Source organism: Lepidothrix coronata, unplaced genomic scaffold, assembly GCF_001604755.1.
Source record: "Lepidothrix coronata isolate B3197 unplaced genomic scaffold, Lepidothrix_coronata-1.0 Scaffold3, whole genome shotgun sequence".
In the NCBI taxonomy this organism is placed as follows: domain Eukaryota; kingdom Metazoa; phylum Chordata; class Aves; order Passeriformes; family Pipridae; genus Lepidothrix; species Lepidothrix coronata.
The window spans coordinates 7,044,182-7,063,255 of record NW_016690183.1 but is presented as its reverse complement, the minus strand read 5'-3'; the positions used below and the strand labels follow the sequence as shown (position 1 = coordinate 7,063,255).

Below are 19,074 nucleotides of genomic sequence, written 5' to 3'. Positions count from 1 at the left end.
GTTGATGCATTTTGTGTTTTGTCCACGCATGGATTCGTGCAACTGCAGTGTTACAGTTGCCTGCTGCTCCCAGGACCTCCTTGCTATGATCTTATAATCACCGTGTCTTGATTCAATAAGAATTCTTGGGCTGGCCACACAAAACAAAACCAACACTGACATCAGATGGATGCTTAGTAGGTCACAAAAGAAAAAAAGAGAACATAAACAATAAAAGATCACTTTAAATGAAGCTTAATTGGGTGTGCTGTTGAAAAGGTGCTCAAAATACCTGAAACCACTTTGATCTTAAACACGGACCGGGGGCAGCTGCAACGAGCTCCGAGCTTTGGCACATTCCATTATATGAATGGTAGTGAATTTATAATGGAATGGTATGGATGGTTTTTATAATCAGAAAAACACACTGACCTTAACACTACACAGGTGGAGCAGCATAATGACCCGCCAATTGTAAGCGCATCAATTCCTGGGGAAAAGTTCAATGAGGTTAACTCAGCATGTATCCCATAACCAACATAAGCGACATTTAAAAATATTGTTTTTTCCACCAAAGCCTGTCTGTTTTGATGACATTTTATTAATTGATTTGTTCCACTGTTCAGTTCTGAGTACACCTTACCGTGTTAACAGTGTACTACACTACGTTCCAGTAGAGCTGGAAGCTGTCCTACACTTCAGTGCTGAAATACATGTGTTTAAAAAAGTAAGAACCGTGTTAAGAACAATAAACTTTTCAGGCTGTATAAGATTAAGCATAATATCCATTTAACTTAGGAAGAAACTGAAAGACAAGACACCATCAATGGATCTTCAGCTTCATTGCAAAATCCTCACATTGAGTGAGCTTAGATGGGTGCCAGCCAAGCAGCATTTTCTCTTCCCGTCAATTTATTGACAAGCTTAGATATTGAGGGGACCAGCCACAAATGAAGTAAATTTCAGTGTACCATCCTGGAGCTGACCAGGTATCCAACATAGTCTGAATAGTCAAAGATCAGACTGCAAAATACGGTGAACAAGATTCTGCTTCTCTATTCAAGCTCAACCAGTATTAAAGCATCCACATGATGCAAAACTACACAGAGAAAAACAAGGAAACAAAGAGAAACTTAAATCTGAATAAAGGAGGCCTAATTAGCAAGGGCAGAAAGCTCTCCAAACATACAATAATAAAACTTTAAATTATAATTTAAAAAGTGAAAGACATTCACAACTCAGACACAACAGCAAGACTTATGATGTCTGTATTTCATCTCTCTTTTGTGATCAGGGCACACTGACACTTTACAATTTCTCCACAACACTAGCAGGGAAAGCACCTCAGCAACAAGACAGTTCAACACCTGGAGACTGTTGGCCCACCTTAACATTCATCCCCACCATCAGTTTCTGATGTGCACTCAATGACAGCTGAGAAGGCAAGGGAAAAAAAATAAAGCCTTAAAACAACACCACTAAAATAGCCAACTCAACGCAAGCACAAAAACAAAAAAGAGACTGCAAAAGAGTTGGGCAAGGTAGTGGATTTAGGAAGATGCTCTACTGTTCAGAAATGTTCAGCTGAAAAAAAAGGTTTATAAAACAAAACAACACCATTTGATCATACTCCTCCGATATTAAAAGGCTTTCAAAACATGTTAAACAAAGTAAAAGTACACATTGCTTTGTTCTCTCCTGTGTTGCACAAGACACTAAATCTCATGGACATAATCTGTTTTAGTCCCAAATTTACCAACTGCCTATAGTCTGGTGGCCCTTTGCTTTTATTGAAAAAGCGTATTTACACTGGAAATAAAGCAGGGTGATCCGAAAGTTGGGCAAGGAGCCACATTATCTTTAAAGGCAATCTCAGAGAAGTTAATCCACATGCATACTTTTTTCAGCTGTCTGTTAGGAGTGCACACAACAAAAACTCTTCCAAATAGCTGAACTGTAAATCCACTTCTCACAACCACAGTCACCACGAATTTTCTACAGCCTCACAGAACCTGGTTTCAGACTTAATAGCTTCTCACATCACAAAAAGTAATATACTACATTATACCATGTACAGTAGAGACATTCCTTTATGTCTCTACCATTAGTGATTTGGGATAAAAGCACAGGTTTCTTTCTAAGCCAGTTCAAATGCAGCTTTCGTAGAGAGGAAGTTTCATACTCCAAAATATGAAAAACCCACAGCCCCACTCCTACCTTCAAAAGCATCCACACCACAACAGCAGGTTATGCAGACCAGGGATGCTGCATGATCACTCTGGAGGGAGGAAGAGCTCCCAGACTTGCACCGGGCCTGCCTCCTGCTGTGCCGAGCATGGCTGCAGCAGACAACACAACCCCAAAATTTATTGCAATAAATTTTCTCACTCCTCCTTCCTCAAAGCATCTCAGCATTACAGACTTCAATTCAAGTCACTTTGTTTATGAATGAGAAGCAAAAATAAACTGAAATACTATCTACCTAAACTGCCTGGCTCACACATCCTGCAAAACCTATACTGAGTCACAGAAAGCATCTTTTGCACAGAGATAAAATGTGTTGTGATCCCTTCACATGTTTAATCCAGAAAGAACGACGTTGCTCAGGGTTTATAGCAAGCCTGACAGAAGGCCCAGCTGCCATCATCCACACAGGAACACCCAATAGGGCAGCAAAGCTCCAGTGCCACACTGTGGCCAGGGCTCTGCCACCTGCAGGGTATTCACTCTCTGCTCCAGGACAGGTGGCACATGGGCCTGTATGCATTCAAACTTTAATACCAATAGATAGGAAAGGTTTATAGATTTATTCAGAGGTGCATTTATGCTAAATGATGTGCTTCAGAAAGGTAATTACAGTTGAAGTGCACTTCAGGTAAATTGGAGAGCCTGTGATCAGAAAGACTATCAGTGCTCTGATGAACACTGTTTTCTGGGTTTCTTTGTTGGCTGTCTCTTGTCACTTATGAACTCTTACATCTAGATGACATGTTCTTTGGCACTTTTGTTCGGGTTTCACATGGCGCTCTACAGCATTTGTCTTCTTCTTCTCAGTCCATGACTGGGTCTGCCAGTTAGTATTGCAATAGAAGTCTAAACAGCAAATATTTTATTTCAATAAAATATTCTGTTTCAATAAATGCATATGCAAACATATCATCTCAAGGGCCACAAAACTAACTAGTTTTATGTTTAGAACCTGTGTGATAAAGAGGTGAAAGGAACAGACTAAAGAATACAGGAGTTGTGCTGTTTGTGTCAAGACTACTCACAGCCTGCGTATGCATTGATTTTCTGTCTGGGAACAACAGTTTTCCAACAAAATTAGCCCTGCATAGAGGATGAGTAGTTTCTTTTAAGACCTCTGTATGAGATCAGCCCGATCCAGGAGCAAAGTGAAAAATAGGGAGAAGAGTCCACTGAGCAGTGGAGACTTCCTAACCTAATTCTCCTTCTGAAAATGAAGCAAATTGAAGTTGATTCAATTGACGTTTACTACCTCCCTGATTTCTCTTTTTATCTCTCTCACCTTGCCTAACACCTTCTCTTTCATCACCCATCATTTAACATTAAGGTTTCTCGTTTGCTATTCAGCCCTGACAAGCCCAGCTGTGCCTCAATCCCTCTCCCTTCAGCTTTCTTATGTATATTCTTCATTTCTGCTATTATTCCTTCTTCCCCTTCTCCCCATCCACTTTTCATTTCTTTCAGGTTTGTCCCCCTCCCTACAGAAGCCATTGCTAGTCTCTGCAGCTGATGCTTGACCCCTCCATCCTGCCCCTTACGGAGTCTCCAAGTACCTTCTGGCTTTTTCTACTTATCATACAAGTACATTAACATAATCTTTATGTATGCCATGCCCTGCCTGAAGCAATCTTCAGACTCATATCCTGCTGGTGCCTGCTGTCTTGCTTCGAATTCCTTACTCAAGAATACTTTTTGCAAAGAAAACCCCAATAACAATAGAGCTGGAATGCAAACAGCTAAAATCAATGCCTGTTTTACATCTCTACATACATGTGCACACATCTACGTGTGCATGATTACATTTCTGCTGTACCCTTGTCTCCTGCTGCAGTCCACGCTTTCTGTATTGCTTGCTCTTCACCTATGAACTGTTCAGTGCCTTGGGGTAATTTGTACAGTAATGAGCCCAACAGATCTCCAGCCACAACATGTAGTACAGGTTAGTAACAGCTCAGTCTGTGCAGTAAAACCTATTCAATCCTGAAAAAGTATTTCATTCAGTGGTCAACGGTTTGCTTCTAGAGACTTGTGCTCAGTATGACACCACCTGCATAGGGGCTGATCTAGCATCTGAGAAGAGACATCTGCCCAAACTACTGAGCCACTTTAGACAGAGATGGAGCACCACACACAGACATGCTAACAGAACACAGAATATGCTTTTCTGTCCATAAAAAATTCTGCTAACAATAACAGAAAAGCAGGTATGTTTGTCCTGCACGTATGCTTTTCTGTTCCTCTGTTGCTTCCCTTCCTCAATCATCCCTGCCAGCATCAGCCCCAATATGCTGCTAATTAGCAGCTGTCTGCTGCATGGTTTAAGCACTGTTTTGCATTGAAGGGATTGGAACAACATTGAAGAGATGAGAATTATTTTTTTTAACCTCTACAGACTGATATTCGAAAGGTTTTTCAGTTTTTACAAAGATCAGAGAAAGAGAGGTAGCATCGGTTATTTATGCTAGAAGTGTTTGTTCCTTCTATCTCAACAAATAAAAACATGTAAAAGAAACTCTTGCATTTTTCAGGTTTGGTAATTGCAACTGCCAGCTGAAGCTACTATTTTAATACACCTCACTAGAGCAGGAAATATATAAAATTCCTTAAAATAAATCCACAGTTTTGTGACTGTAAGATAAATACTAACAAATTCTCATGTGTAAATTAGCTAAATAACTCACAAACCAGTATACAAATTAGACACTTTCTTTTCCCTTCAGAAGACGAAAAGAAAAATAATGCAATATCATTAGAAAAATAATTAATATGTTAATTGAGGATTTTAATTGCCCAGAGACAAACCTCAGTTGTGTTGCAATCTGGCTCAAAATCAGAGTTACATCTGTCGTGGAAAGCACTCCAGCTTTTTCAAGTAAAGGCACAAAATCTGTACATGTTAATATAAAATGAAAACTCTGATTGTTTTACACCAAAGGCAAATCAAAAAGATAGCAACATCTTCATGCCATTTTCAGGCGAGATCTTCCATTTGTTAATCTGCAAATCTACCCCATTGTTCTCAATTTGCAGCTCAGTCTTGGAAGTTTTCAGATAGTTTTCTCTATTCGCTTCAGCTGATGAGGAGTGTGGGGCTGTAGAACCATACCATGAGATAGAGCTGCTTTTGCCTCATGGGTGCCATGAAATCCAGAATATGATGTGGACAAGGAAACCTACATTTCTTGAATGATGGTTTTCTGCAATCTAAATTCAAAAGACCTGACCACAAACTTCCCTATTTCCTACATTTGATGGCAGCAAAGCAAGAAGGGTGGAGCCTGAGAGATGTGTTAAGGGGGCTTCCACGCATCAGTAGCCTGCTGGAGTCCAGCTCCACATAGTCACGACCAGGAGATCCAGCCTCCGCTGGGCAGCTGAGCCACAGATGGGGTGTGTGGGTGGGCTCTGAACATGAAGCTGGTGGTGTCAGTCCAGTCCCTTTCAAAACTGATGTCTGCCATGGAACAAAATATCCATGTCTGGCATTAACTGAGCTTCCACTTCGGAAGTTTCATGGCAGAAAATGCCAAACCAGCCCAGACACTGAAAAGGCTACAAGAGACCAAACACTGGTGGGTGAGTGCGATGCAGTTCACGTCACTGCTGTCTGTGGGGATACACTTTACTCTGCAGGAGCGTGAATAAAGGTTGCTGATGAATCTTTGAACAAATTCTACAGTCACGTAGTGATGAGGAAGGTTCTGGCTGGTAATGCTGACGTGGGTAAGGAGGTGGCTGGACAGGTGGGCATCTGACACTAAAAGGCAATTGCCTCCCTTTAGAGGCCCTACACACATGGAAGATTGCTGCTAAGAAGGACTGGAGAGTTTGCTTTTTATATGTCCACCTGGAACCATGTGAGACTGCCAGTGTCATGGCAGGCAAATAAGAGCTGCTGTGTTATTTAGCTTATGGTGAGCACAGCAAACAGAACAGAATAGTTATGACACGTTATTCTCAGAGTTCTGCGTGACAACCTATGACCCAAGCCTGAGGACTCCATCCTGGAGAGCAGCTCTCTGCAGTACAGGGCCTAGACCCATCCAAGAGACAGGGACAGAAACAGGCACACCTCCAGCATGGCTCAGGCCCCAGGCTAAGCTGGGACACATTCCCTGGGCCCTTGGCAAGAGACAGTGCGGGTAGGAGTCCCAGAGGAGGTCGGTCCCAGCCACAGAGGCCTGTGAGCACCCCCAGGACCCTGAGAGAAGCAGACTTGCACTGCTCATGTGCTTTCCTTTAGTCACTGGTGGTTGGCCCCTTTGGAGATCAAGTTTTGAGTGAGATGGACCTTCCCTCTGAGGAAGCACTGCTGTTCTCAGGCACAGGTATTTTAGTATGTTTTCCCAAGGAAAATGGTTTAGGCATTTCTCAAAATGAGTACAAGGAGAAGAAACAAAATCTACAGGGAAACTGACACCTCCAAAAGATCTGCAACCATTTAGTTGAGGAGCATATCCTGCACCAGACTGAGGGCTTGATCTCCAAGCCTCAGAGATAGGAATTTTGTCATCCCATGGAAATCCAGGGAAACTGGAAGAACAGAGAAAACTTTCAATAATCACACATCACATCTGCTTTTTGCAAATTTGTGCAGATGGTCCCATTATCTCGAGATGACCCACAGCTCTCATGCCCTTCAGAAGGTGGGAAGGCCTCCTTCCCACAAGGTGACAGAGCCAATGCCTAGGCTGGGAGATGGTTATGGGTATTCACTGCCTTCTGTTAGTGCAGGGCTGGGAAGAAATGTCATCAGCGATTTCCTCAGCATGTACTGGTAGGGAAAGTAGGGGTAGGAAGAAGAGAAAAAGAAGGGAAGGAATAGCTCATCTAGAAGGGATCTGCAATGATCATCTAGTCCCACTGCCTGGCTACTTCAGGCCTGACCAAAAATTTAAGCATTGTATTAAAGGCATTGTCCAAATGCCTCATAAAACAGCGACAGGCTTGAAGCATTGACCACCTGTAATCTTCCTGCAAAGCCTGACCTCATTTACAGAGACCATACAATTTTTTTTCCTCCTGACTTCCAATCTGAGTTCCCTGTTCAGCCAAGTAATACTAACAAAAAATAGCTGACATTATTATAAATGTTCTATTACAAACAATAGTATTTGGAGGTTGTACTAGATGATCTTTAAAGGTCCCTTCCAACCCAAACCATTCTGTAAATCAGTGTTGACACATTATGACAAAATTTAGAACCTAGGTTCTGAACCAAGATCCTTCACAAAGCAAGGAGACACAAGCATAGAACAAAACCCATCATTTCTGCCCCCAACAAGGTGACATCTCACACATGCCCACTAAGACCTTGAGATGAACGGAGACTGAAGAGAAAATGAGACAATATTCACTGCTGTAGTAAGCTGCGGTCTCAGGACAGACTCCAACTGTTTGTCAAATTTTCTGTAACACTGCAGAAAGCAGGAGTTTTAAAAAGAGGGAACAGGATGTTAGAGTATTTCCTTTGCCTGGCAAGCAGGAAGGACTGCAAGAGAGAGCCTGTGAAGACTAACTGAAAAGGGGGAAAACATTCCAAGGATGTTGGCAATGAAGGCTGACCAACAGCAGTGCTGAATTCTTGGTGTGAAAGGAAAGATGGTAGGAAGGGTATCCACAGGTCACAAATTCCTCTGAAGATGAGCAGCTGTTTGATATATTTTGCAGAAGCAGAAACCTACAAAGCAAAAAAGGGGCATAAGGGAGAAAGAAAATACAGTTGGAGGAACATCCTCTGTAAGCAGAGGATGCTTCCAGCAGTATTGTGGTTGGACAAAAAGTGAGATACGTCCTTTCCTACACAGGATACTACAATAACTGAGGCCCTAAGGAAAGGAACACTGGACAACAACAAGCTGAACATCTCCTGAAAGGTTCTCCTGCAGAGCCCACCTCAACCAATTATCTCCTGCATCATTTCCTATCCTCAACGAAGGGATCAAGTTCCAAAAGAGTTGAAATTCTTCTTGTTTGACAAGCCTCTGGAACATAAGGCTTCTCTGCAGCCTCTCCTTCCACCTCTGGATTTTGTCAGGCTACTCATCAACATCCTTGACTGTATACATAACAGTGCAGCTACTGACAGTGCACAATGAAAACTAAAGCAAGTTGGTATTATTGCACCAATAGGAAAGGTCTCAGTTAGGGTTCATATTTCTGTATCACTAACATTAATTATCCATTTCTCATATATGGTGTAATGATGCATATGTCCATTTTTACCTAATATTTTGGTTAGCAAAGACATTTTCCAGGAGAAGTGGTCCATAGATATTTTTGATTACTTGTTTCACTTTTTTCCTTTTCTTATTAATAAATTTCATGCATCAGCACAGGCATCAGCAGTCAACTACTGGTTTCAAAAGACTTCTGCAAGTTTTGGGACAGATGTAGGAACAGCAGCTGCCAAACTCATGTTTGGGCCGTGCCACTGGGACTCAGCACTGGCCTGAGTGGAAAACATTGTGCTTGATGAGGTGGAGCTGTGTACATCACCACATCTTCAGATGGAGTAATTTCTCGTTGCTCCACTGGCTCAAATATACTATAATTAATAACTGGTTGAAGGGACTGGCTTCAAGTCTTCAGTCTCTCCCTGACAATCGTGATTTTCCTAGCAATGTGGATACTTGGCAGTATACTGACTTAAGCAGAAAAACAGTTTTAACACAGTCCATCAGCCACTTGTGAAATGAACTTGGATCTGAACAGTGGTCCTAAAAGTTCAGTGGAATACTAACATCTGCAGATGAGTTAATGCTTACCAAATGAAGTTTACCACTGAATGAGCTGTAAATGTCAAGCACAAGGAAACCAGAACATCTCCTTAAGAAACAGGAATGAGTGAATCGTCAGCATTTCTATCCCTTATCCTGTCCCTATAACCCTGCACTTGCAAATGGAATTTCAGGGTCTACCTAGAACCGTTATTTGGCCAGAGCAGACAGAGATGGGGGAATAGAGATGACTTGAACAAACAGCACATATGACAATCATGCTGTAAACTACTATGGTATTTTGTATTCAAGCAGGATGTTAAAGCTATTAGATCTATAGCAGGAAAAGGTACAAGACAGAAAACTTTATTTGGCATTGCCTAAATGCCATTACTCCCCTCTAACTGTAACAAACCACTAAAGCCTTTGTCCAGCATGCTTCAGGTATAACAAATTGCTGCTGGATGTCTCTGGAGCTGGCAATCTCCTCCACTTATCTGATGAATTGGGACACAGAAACATCCAATTATCTATTAGCAGCACCAGCAACATTTTTACGAATTGCTCAGTTCAATGATCAGTATCTGCAAACTACAGCTTATATTTAATAGGCACAAAAATGGGGGGGAAGAAGCAAGCAGCATACCCAGCAATAACAAGCTTCTACTGTAAATGATAAATACCAGACTCTCTTACTCCTGTTTCTAAACCACCACCGAAAATCTCAAGGCTACACTGCCTTCCTAACAGCTGTGCAGGCAGCAGATGAGACTCATCCTTATTATTTTGATGGAATTACCCTGCACCCCACTTCCATCCTCTTTTTACTACAGATGCTGTAAAACAACCAAGTGGCACTATCTATGCCAAAGTCATGCATGTGTTACCTTATGAAGCCTTAAGCCCCTAAGGGTTTTTTATTTTTCTAATATTGGTAAGCCTTATAAGTTTTATAAGTAGATTTTAAAAGCAGCAACCCTCCCTCCTTTGTCCCTTGTCCCTTTCCCTCTAGCACCCTTGTTTACACATTCCTTAACCCTCTTACCCCATTCTATGCTCCCTATATCAATTCTACTCCTGAAACCAGTAGAAATGTTTAGTCTTTTGTCAAGGCAAGGCCTAGATTGTTGGCAGAACAGCATATCAGGGCCTAAACCACAGAACACGGTCAAAAACTGGGTTACTATGTACCCTTTGTGCTCTGATGATGGTGAAGATGGGATGAACAGGGGGTCCCAAAAAGCCACCCGACTCGTTTTCGGGGGGTGGGCCCGGGGCGGACCAGAGTAAAGGCCACAGGGTGGACACATCTGGGATTGGATGGATGGTATTATAAAATGTAACATCTCAGGCACAGCCTGCGCGTCTTGTAACATCTACTGCCTTGGCAAAATAAACCCTTTCTTATCTCACCCCTAATTAACTGCTCTGGAGATTTTTTCAGCACTTAAATCCCACGGCAACACTTTTCTAATGCTGGATTTCAATAGTTTACTAAACACTGAAATTATGGTAAAGAGACGTTTTAGACGTCGGTCTACTATATAAATGGATTTTCCATCTCTGTGCCAGTCTGTGATACACCAGACTTTATGTGCTTCCCCACAAACACACAGGCACAACAGCTTCTCAAGGAGTCATATTTAGAATTGCACCACTCACTTTTTCAAGCAATATTCAAAGACCAAGTTGTTAATGGAAGATAGAAAAGGGAAGAGGTTAAAGTTGTTTTTTTTCCTCCTTGAAAATAAGAAATATCCCAAACCAGAAGCATTATTTCTGCTAACTTGTTGGTTCTGGCTCACTTTGCGTAAAACCTCTCGGGGAGCACCAGTAGCAAGTCTCAACAGGCTTGTTCTTGGGAATCCAAAAAGTAAGATAACCAGTACCATCTCTGAAGTTACAAGCAAGCTAAGTGTCTAGACAAGCTGAAATATTTTACACAGATGAAATGTAAAGCCTTGATGATTACTGGATACTAGTAATCACTAATTATTTATCCGGCAGTCCATTTTCACAGCATTTCAAGTTGGCTGTAAGGAACATATTTGGTAAAAGCGATACATAGGATAAGGAATCAGGCAGCTAAAAGATGACACTAGACTTTATAAAAAGCCACCGAAGAAAGTAAGTGCTACTTCTCAAGCAGATAGACTTGAGAACACATCAGATTATCTTCACAGAAACCTGCCCACAGGTACAACAGCCCAGTAAGTCCTACCCAGACCATTAATGTCCCACTACTTACTGTGCACCATCTTCTAAATGGAAAGAGCAAGATGAAACATTTTAAAAAATAGGCCACTTAAATAATTTCCATCCCAACAGGGTCAGATCAGCAAAGTTCCATCTTCTCTTGAAGTATCTCAGGCAGTCTTCAAGATATGACTTGCACGAAAAACAGCTACTTGCAGTTGATTGTGTCCTTTTATTTTTAACAAGACCTAGGAAATAATAGGGTGAAATTCCTGTACTGCTGAGGAGAATTATAATTTGCTGTTTGAGTTCTAGCAGGTGAAATATTAGCCCCATTAATAATGTCTTGAATAATGTCTTGCTTCCCTAAATAATTTTACCCTATAAAAAGGTTAAATTAAAAAAAAAAATCAAAGCAAGGTCTTACTTCCATAAGTGTGACAGTAGTTGATTTTTTTTAACAATTGAAATTAAGTGACTAAAATTTTTTAAGAAAAACAGATATCAAAGATAAGAATAAGAGAACATTTCTATCTCTGCCTTCATGACTGTTATTTCCCATAATGGACTAAGTCAAAATAACTCCTGAATGTAATCTCTTCCAAAAAACCAATTATTTATTTGACTATATTTCGTCATTTCTGTAACCATGAGAATTTAACTAAATTTAGAATTTAACTAAAAAAGTTAAGCAAATATGCAATTTTTTCCCCCCAAGGAACTGATTTGTTTTCTCTTCTGCTCAAGATCACTTCTAAATGTACAGAACCTGCAATGCCATGAAGAAGCCAGTAAGAGTTTCTTATAAACTTATCATTCATATGATTCCTGTGAACTACACGTTCTCTGAGAGTTCACCATGGTCCCTGAACCTACTGCAGCTGAGCTGAGGAATTAATGAGAATCCATCTCAATCACAGAACAATCTAAAAAAAATTGTGCAAAGCAGAAAAAATAAAAGGAAAAAATAAAATGCATCTTTTCAGACAGGAGAATTTCGTAACCAATAAGAGAGAGAAACTCTTACCAGCTCCTAAACAACAACACTGTCAGGTGAAACTACCTTACCAGATAAAAAGGTTACCAGTAAGAATAAAGGAAGATTAAGTTTTGAACTTGAAAGTAATTTTGTGTGCATGTTTTCAGTGTCCAGTAATCACCACACTAAAGAAATCTCCCTTGGTTCTCTGCCCAGTTTGTTCCTAAAAGGCATGTGCACTTACACACACAACCTCTCCCTGCTTATGTCTCTGTTCTCTGCACTTGGTGCTTAGAGGCTTAAAGGACTCATTTTCCTTCTCTCTCTGCTTGCCTCAGCCTATGTCTCAAATTATTCCACCTCAGTTGCATGGACATGATTTCAAAAATACAAGTTTTAAAGCCCTATTAGACATCCTACTCATTTATAGTATTGTTGTATTACCTTGAAAATGAGATTCCTCCACTACATACACACACACACACAAAAAAAAAACAAACAAAAAACCAAACAAACCAAACAAAAAATCCCAATGAAATAATCAACAATAGGCAGCAAACAAGTAATCATCTGATATCTGTTCTCTTCACACAGATTTGATTGTGTCTACAGTTCAAACAACATATTACTATTACAGTATCTTTACTGGATGCCACAGGCATACAATACTTTATGTTTGGCTTATTCATAATTGAAGACAATGGATGAACAACCATCTTACTTAACCAATCCAATTAAAAACCCACCTGTACACTCATTTCTGTATTACACTAGTGGCTACGATGAAAGCTGATGAAAGATCAGTATTCCATCTGATGCCAAGATTTCATACCACAGTCATCTGACCCTAAGGAATATTAATTAGTGTATGATAAAAAAATCAAGAGTCATAGTTATCATTCTCTTGATTCAAAACAAGGAGTTAACTCCCTCTCTCTTAATATAACTTATTATGCATGATCATTTTCTTGTAATGGTTTATTCTTCTATTCTTTTGGTGATCCTTAGCTGTCCTAAAAAAGATATGGTACAGTAAGAGTGCTTTTTCCTCTTCTGACATCAAAAACTCTGAAACTGTACATGGTTGGATCCAAAGGCATGTTGGAACTGTCTTCTAGTAATAGAAAATGAAATTACACCAATGTCTTGTTTAGGTCAGTCTGAGCCTAATCACTGGATTAAAACTAAGACTAGCTCCATCTCTAGAGACATCACTGTCTGACCACAAACAATGGGGCCAGACAGAGGGTTCTTGCAGATTGTTCCTGCAGCCTGACAGGAGACCACACTGGGTGTGCTGTATATAGTCTCAGCCTGGTCTCACCACTTAGGAGGACACAGTACACAACCCTCTAAGATCGATGTGTATCTGTTAACGGATGGGTAACATTAGTGGGAATATTGGATGGTAAACTTGTAAGAAAGCATTATGCTGTGCTTTCTTAGGAGCCTAGCTCCAGTAGCAGTCACTGTGTAAAGAGGGAGCATGGAGTGGTGGATGGGGGAGAAGATGAAAGACTTTTTAAATCCTTGTCCTCCAGACAGTCTGGGGCACCAAGCTGCAGAAGATGCTAAGTATGAAAGTGATGCAATATCCATTTTAAATCAAGAGACAGTTTTTTTGCCCCCTTCTCCCTCCAGCACTGCACTTCAAGCCTGGGCATTAGGCTTGACAGAAGACATGAGGCAGGCTTCTTGAATGTCATACAGCATGTCAAGATCCCATCCCCTGGAGCCCTCAGTGGCTTGCAGCTATTATTACTCTTAAAGTGCATGCTATCATCTCAGGGGGTTTGAACTGAAGTGGCTGTCTCCTGGAAATAGCCCATCTCCTCATTTGCACAGCCACTGTTCAAGCAGCGTGGAGTGTAAGGAGCTCGAAAAAGAAGAGGTGCTTGGGGCAGTCTTATCTACAGCCTCTTACACAGCCTAGCCTGTTTCTTAACATTACACATGCACCAAATTTGTGTTGATGACAGTTCCACCTGATGTACCAGACCTTTATCTCCAAAGTGCATGTTTACCTGATGGTGTACGATTGTTGCAGCTACACTGGTTTGCAGCCAGAAAAGCCTCTGCAGAATGCAGTCTGCAGAGGTGGATATTTTTAATGTATATTACATCATTATAAATAGACTTGAGAACTAAATCCTGGAACTAGCCCATGGTATTAATTCTAATTTGGGCCCAATTCCAAATGGGTGGCTACGTATGCAAACATTCGTCTGAGTGTACAATTGGCTGTTATGAACACAAAATTATTTCTTGTGCTCGTGCATGCATAATTTACACACACTGATTTAGATCCCAGAGTAATTCCCTAGCAGAATTCCAGTGATCAGATTTAACTTGAAGACTGCTGTCAAAAAACCAGCAACAACACAGTAGTATATTATTTAGCCACATAAAAAAGCATAAACTGAAAAATTAATTGCTGTTTCTATTACTAAAAAACTCCAACACACTCAGTATGAAGCTATCATTTTTCATCTGACTGCTGGTTTCTTTCATTCCCCAGATCCCCCAGTTAATTTCCCCCCTACAATTTAATTTCTACTAATACGCATCTTATATTGTGGCATATAAGCATAGTGTCATCCCTTAAAAAGAATCGACAGGATGTGATTACTGTTAAGTAGCATGTTTTCTATCAGGTGTATCTGAGTTTCATGCTTTACTGCACAATTAGCACGGAAGTACCCTGGAAACAGGTCCTATGCAAACAAAGACAGTCTGATTTTTCCATACAGCTGCCACACTGATTTACCCTTTGTGTCACCTTCATTTAAAAGGAAAAAGGAGCACTGCTTAAGCTACAAGAGATACTTTAGAAGATGTGAGACTTGTTTTTTCAAAACTCACTTTGCAGAAGCAAATGCTCAGAGTGGTAAAAAAATGCTGGGAAAGTTAATAATTTTCTGAATAATATACTGAGGATGCTAACTTGTAAAGTAGAATCCAAAGACTACTTTTGGATTTGTAGTCCAAAGACCATGCTCATTGAAGTCAATTTGTTCTTGACTCTAACTCAGGCAGAAACGTGACAACAGACATGTATGGGAAATGTTTTTGAAAATAACCTCTCATGAAACAGGCTTTCCAGAGCTACTGATTCTGAATACACGCTGCAAAACATAATCTGGAATTTCCCCTGTCTGTTCCACTGTCTTGTTATTACTGTTCACCGAGATCAGAACACACTTAGAAATGTGCTGACATCCTTTATATTTAATTAACAGAGCTGAAAACTACCTTACCAAAACCATAGTTGTAGTGACTTCAATTCAGCAAATTATGGCATATTCTTAACTATAGCAATAAAACTATCAAAGCCTATGAAAGCAATTATATGTGTGTTTGTAATCAAGCTGGTATGTAAAAACACAATCAATATTACTTCTTAGAGTTTATTACTTGTAGGGATTTGGGAAAATCTGTGCTTGAAGAATCATCCTGCATTTCAGCCTTTTTAGGGTTACAGAAGCCAGCAGTAATTCACTCTGCAATTAGAAGTAGTATTTATATTACCCTGTTGCATGACTCTTGATTTATTTTTATAAATAAAAACATGAGTACACATGTGTGTATGCATGTATATATTTATCCTTATTTGTCAGAATAACTTATACATATCTCTACATATTCTTTTTTTTAATTAAGAAGCAATGTGTACCACGAGACAAGCTTACTAAAGTGAGATTTTATTTATGGTAACTTATAAGATCAGGCATTGTCCATTAAATGAATTGAAAGGATGCATTTTTTCATCTCCAGACATGTCTGAGCATTTCACCTTGCCTTGACTGACAGGTTACATCTGGCAGTTTCTCCAATAAACATGGTGTTTTTCAGTCTAGTGGAAATGTGCTCTTTAGAGAGGCAACAAAGGAAAATATCTGAGTTGCAAGCAAGATTATTGTAAACGTTACCTATTTCAGAATGTTCAAGGGGTTTTGGTGTGTGGGGATAAAGAGTTAGTAACGAAGATGTAATTGCAGCTTTTACAATACTCAGCATTCTTAAAACACACAACCCTGAAGTTGTATGAACAAGTAAAAATCTTTCCTTTCTGTATTGTGAGTTTGCAGCTTTATTTTTTCAGAGTAGCTGGAAAAGGTCAACCCTAAAGGCCCAGAAGTCACAAGACAAATTTAAAAGCGGTTTTCCTTGCCAGAAACCTAATTTTTTTCCATAAAACAATTTTTTCGCTTCTGGTTCTTGACTTATTTTTAGGCACTTGGGATTGGCATTAAAGAATTAGAGACAAAAGAGACCAAGATGCAAGTGAGGAGCTTGCAGAGAAAGAGATGCTTACACACTGCGTGGCAGGATGCAGAACCACACACCAGCTCATGTGAAGCTGCCTTGGCTGCCCCCTTTCCAGCTCAGAGCAAATGAAGAATGTGAGCACATCCAGAAGAGACTAAACGGGGCATGCGGAAAACCTTAGGACACTTGTCAGTCAAAGAAACGCCCTTTCCCTAACCAATTCCAAAGGTTTCCAAAACATTCCTGCTATGGAAAGTTTTAATAAAATAATTACGGAGATCACACATCCAGTTCCTACAACTCTTTCTTCTGCAGTAAACACACTAGAGAAGGTGTTTAGTTTTAATGAAGTAAACTACCAGCCATTATATCACCAATTTTACATCCACCTGTAAACGTGAAATGAAAGCAATTGCATCAGGTTAGTAGTGATGCACTGAAGTTCCCTTAATCAGACCCTTCACATTTATACATGTTCCACTCTAGAAGAAAATGAAGCGAGGACTACATTTTCCAAAGGCTACAGCAGCGTGTTTTTTCCCAATAACAGTTTTAATTATTCATTTATTTATTATGAACAGCCATAAGCAGTGAAATTCTAAGAGATTCATTTAGTATAGAGAGATCAAAAAGAGCCCTTTTGGCAAAAAGTATCCAAACTTCCTCATTATGCAACTTCTGCATTTTCCCCATCAGTACTTGTATTTTAAGAAATATGTGTCCCTATACGAACCAGGCTTAAAATGAAAAGTGTCTGGAGAAAACTGGAAAGGCTATCCATCAGATTTATCAGATGGTAATGATCTTGGGCTCCTTAATTTCAAAAGCAGAATACTGTAGCAGTACCACAAGCAATAGATAGGATCAGGACCCCATTGTAGAAGCAGTTACAAAAACACAGGGGAAGAGAAAATAGCTGCTCAAAAATGCTTAATTTAAAAAGAAAAGAAAGAAAATGGAAATATTAATTATCCTTACTTCATAAATGGTCAAGTACAGTGTCCCATTGCACACCATGTTAATCTGACATTCTGCAAGCACTCAGAAATAGACCCCTTGCCATTTAAGCATTGATTCACTGCCTTTACTTCAAGGCCATCATTCCAACCTTTTGAAATATTTCTACACTCTGAATTGAAAGCTCTAACTGCTGAAGATAGTAACAGAAAGCCTGTCAAATTCCAACATATATTCAAGAGATTATGTGATAAAGTGTGACATAAATCCACAATTCTCCTTGAAAAAAAATCATCTCATCATGCAAGTCATGGAAATTTTTGGTGATCCTCTAAGTATTTTTATATTCGGAATCAAAGAAACCACAAAGTGTTTTCAAGACATTTACTCATCTGCTTTTGGAAAGGTCTTTTATTCGTAAGTGCTACAAGCCAGTAATGATGAAAAATTGTTATGTTACCTCAAAATCTCTTCTGATCTCTTAGTAGTCAATCACCACTGACATACAGTTTTAATTATGCCATCACACAGTTATCACTTCACTTCTCATCCCCGTTTGCTCTTGCTGTGCCAGTAAACAAAGTGGATTCCAGCTCCCGATATTCCCTGTGAGAATCCACTCTATTTCACAACTGGTTAACTGTAGATGGCAGATCCTCATATGTTGCACACTATTATGAACTCCAGCTAATTAAGATATTCTGAAAACTGACTTACCGCTTGAAGATTCTAACTCAAATACAGAAATTTCCTAATTTTGTCATGGCAAAATCCACTAAGTCAACAGAGTCCCCTTGAAATGTCACCTCTAAGTGCCTTGACAGCCAATCATTTACCTGGGATTGGGGAAATAGCTTATTTTTTGATAAAATCTTTAATGGTAGCTTCTTCTTGATATTAAATGGATCTTACAAAACACATTACATGTCACAGTCCTTGGCCTACTGTCCAAGGCAGTACAGACCAGACAGAAATGGTTAATACCACACTGAGTCAGAGCCAACATGCCCTGCAATGAACTGTCTCCATTCAGTCTGAAGAGCCACAGGGATACAGAGAAGCCCTATAAATAATGTATCTCCTCTACCAGCTTTTTTATGAATTGAGCACAAAGCTCATAGAAAAGGCACACATGGAAAAGGCTTTCACAGAGACTCTTCAGGACTGAAGGCAGCCCTCTGATCATCAGCAGCCTGCAGAGCACCATCTCTCCTGTTATGCACCAACACAAAGGTACTCGACTCCTACAGGAAGCCTTCTCACTTTATGTATGGTACTGATCTGGGGCTGGGTTTATTTAATTTCATGTTGAATTTGCACTACTGCTTTTGTTTTTCTGGTTTGAGTGTCAGATCTTTTGTTGCTTCTCAAGCAGATCTGGAGAACACACCTGGGGCTGGCAGCTCTTGTCAAAGTTCCCAGGCTGAAATGCTCACCTCTTAGATTGTCTTTGACTAAATCAGTCTCTACCTACAGTGGCCTAAGAGCCACCATTTGTGAAGGGAAAGCAGCCAATTGTCCTGTGTGAAATGAAACCAGGATTTCCACCTCTGCTTTCTGAAATAGAGGCTATAAAGTTCCCAAAAACTTCCTTTTTCCACAGAATAACACAAACTGAACATATTTCTCCTTTAAAAACAACATCACAGACAAGTTAAAAATTAAAATAGAATGGTCAAAAAGAAAAGAAGGCAAGGGCATCTCCTTGTAAGGACTCTTGAGTTTAAT

General features: G+C 40.0%; 1 protein-coding gene across 9 annotated transcripts in view; it reads right to left on the bottom strand.

Annotated features, from left to right (window-relative positions):
- The window catches only part of HECW1 (HECT, C2 and WW domain containing E3 ubiquitin protein ligase 1), a 267,082-nt gene that overhangs the window by 201,793 nt on the left and 46,215 nt on the right, over positions 1-19,074 (bottom strand). Inside the window, exon 2 of one of the 9 annotated variants that reach the window (XM_017823131.1) lies at positions 412-469. The exons of the other annotated variants lie outside the window; for them this stretch is intronic. Coding sequence (XP_017678620.1) covers positions 412-438 — 27 coding nt within the window. The 5' untranslated portion in view covers positions 439-469. The remainder of the gene's footprint in view (positions 1-411; positions 470-19,074) is intronic. 9 annotated transcript variants of the gene reach the window in all.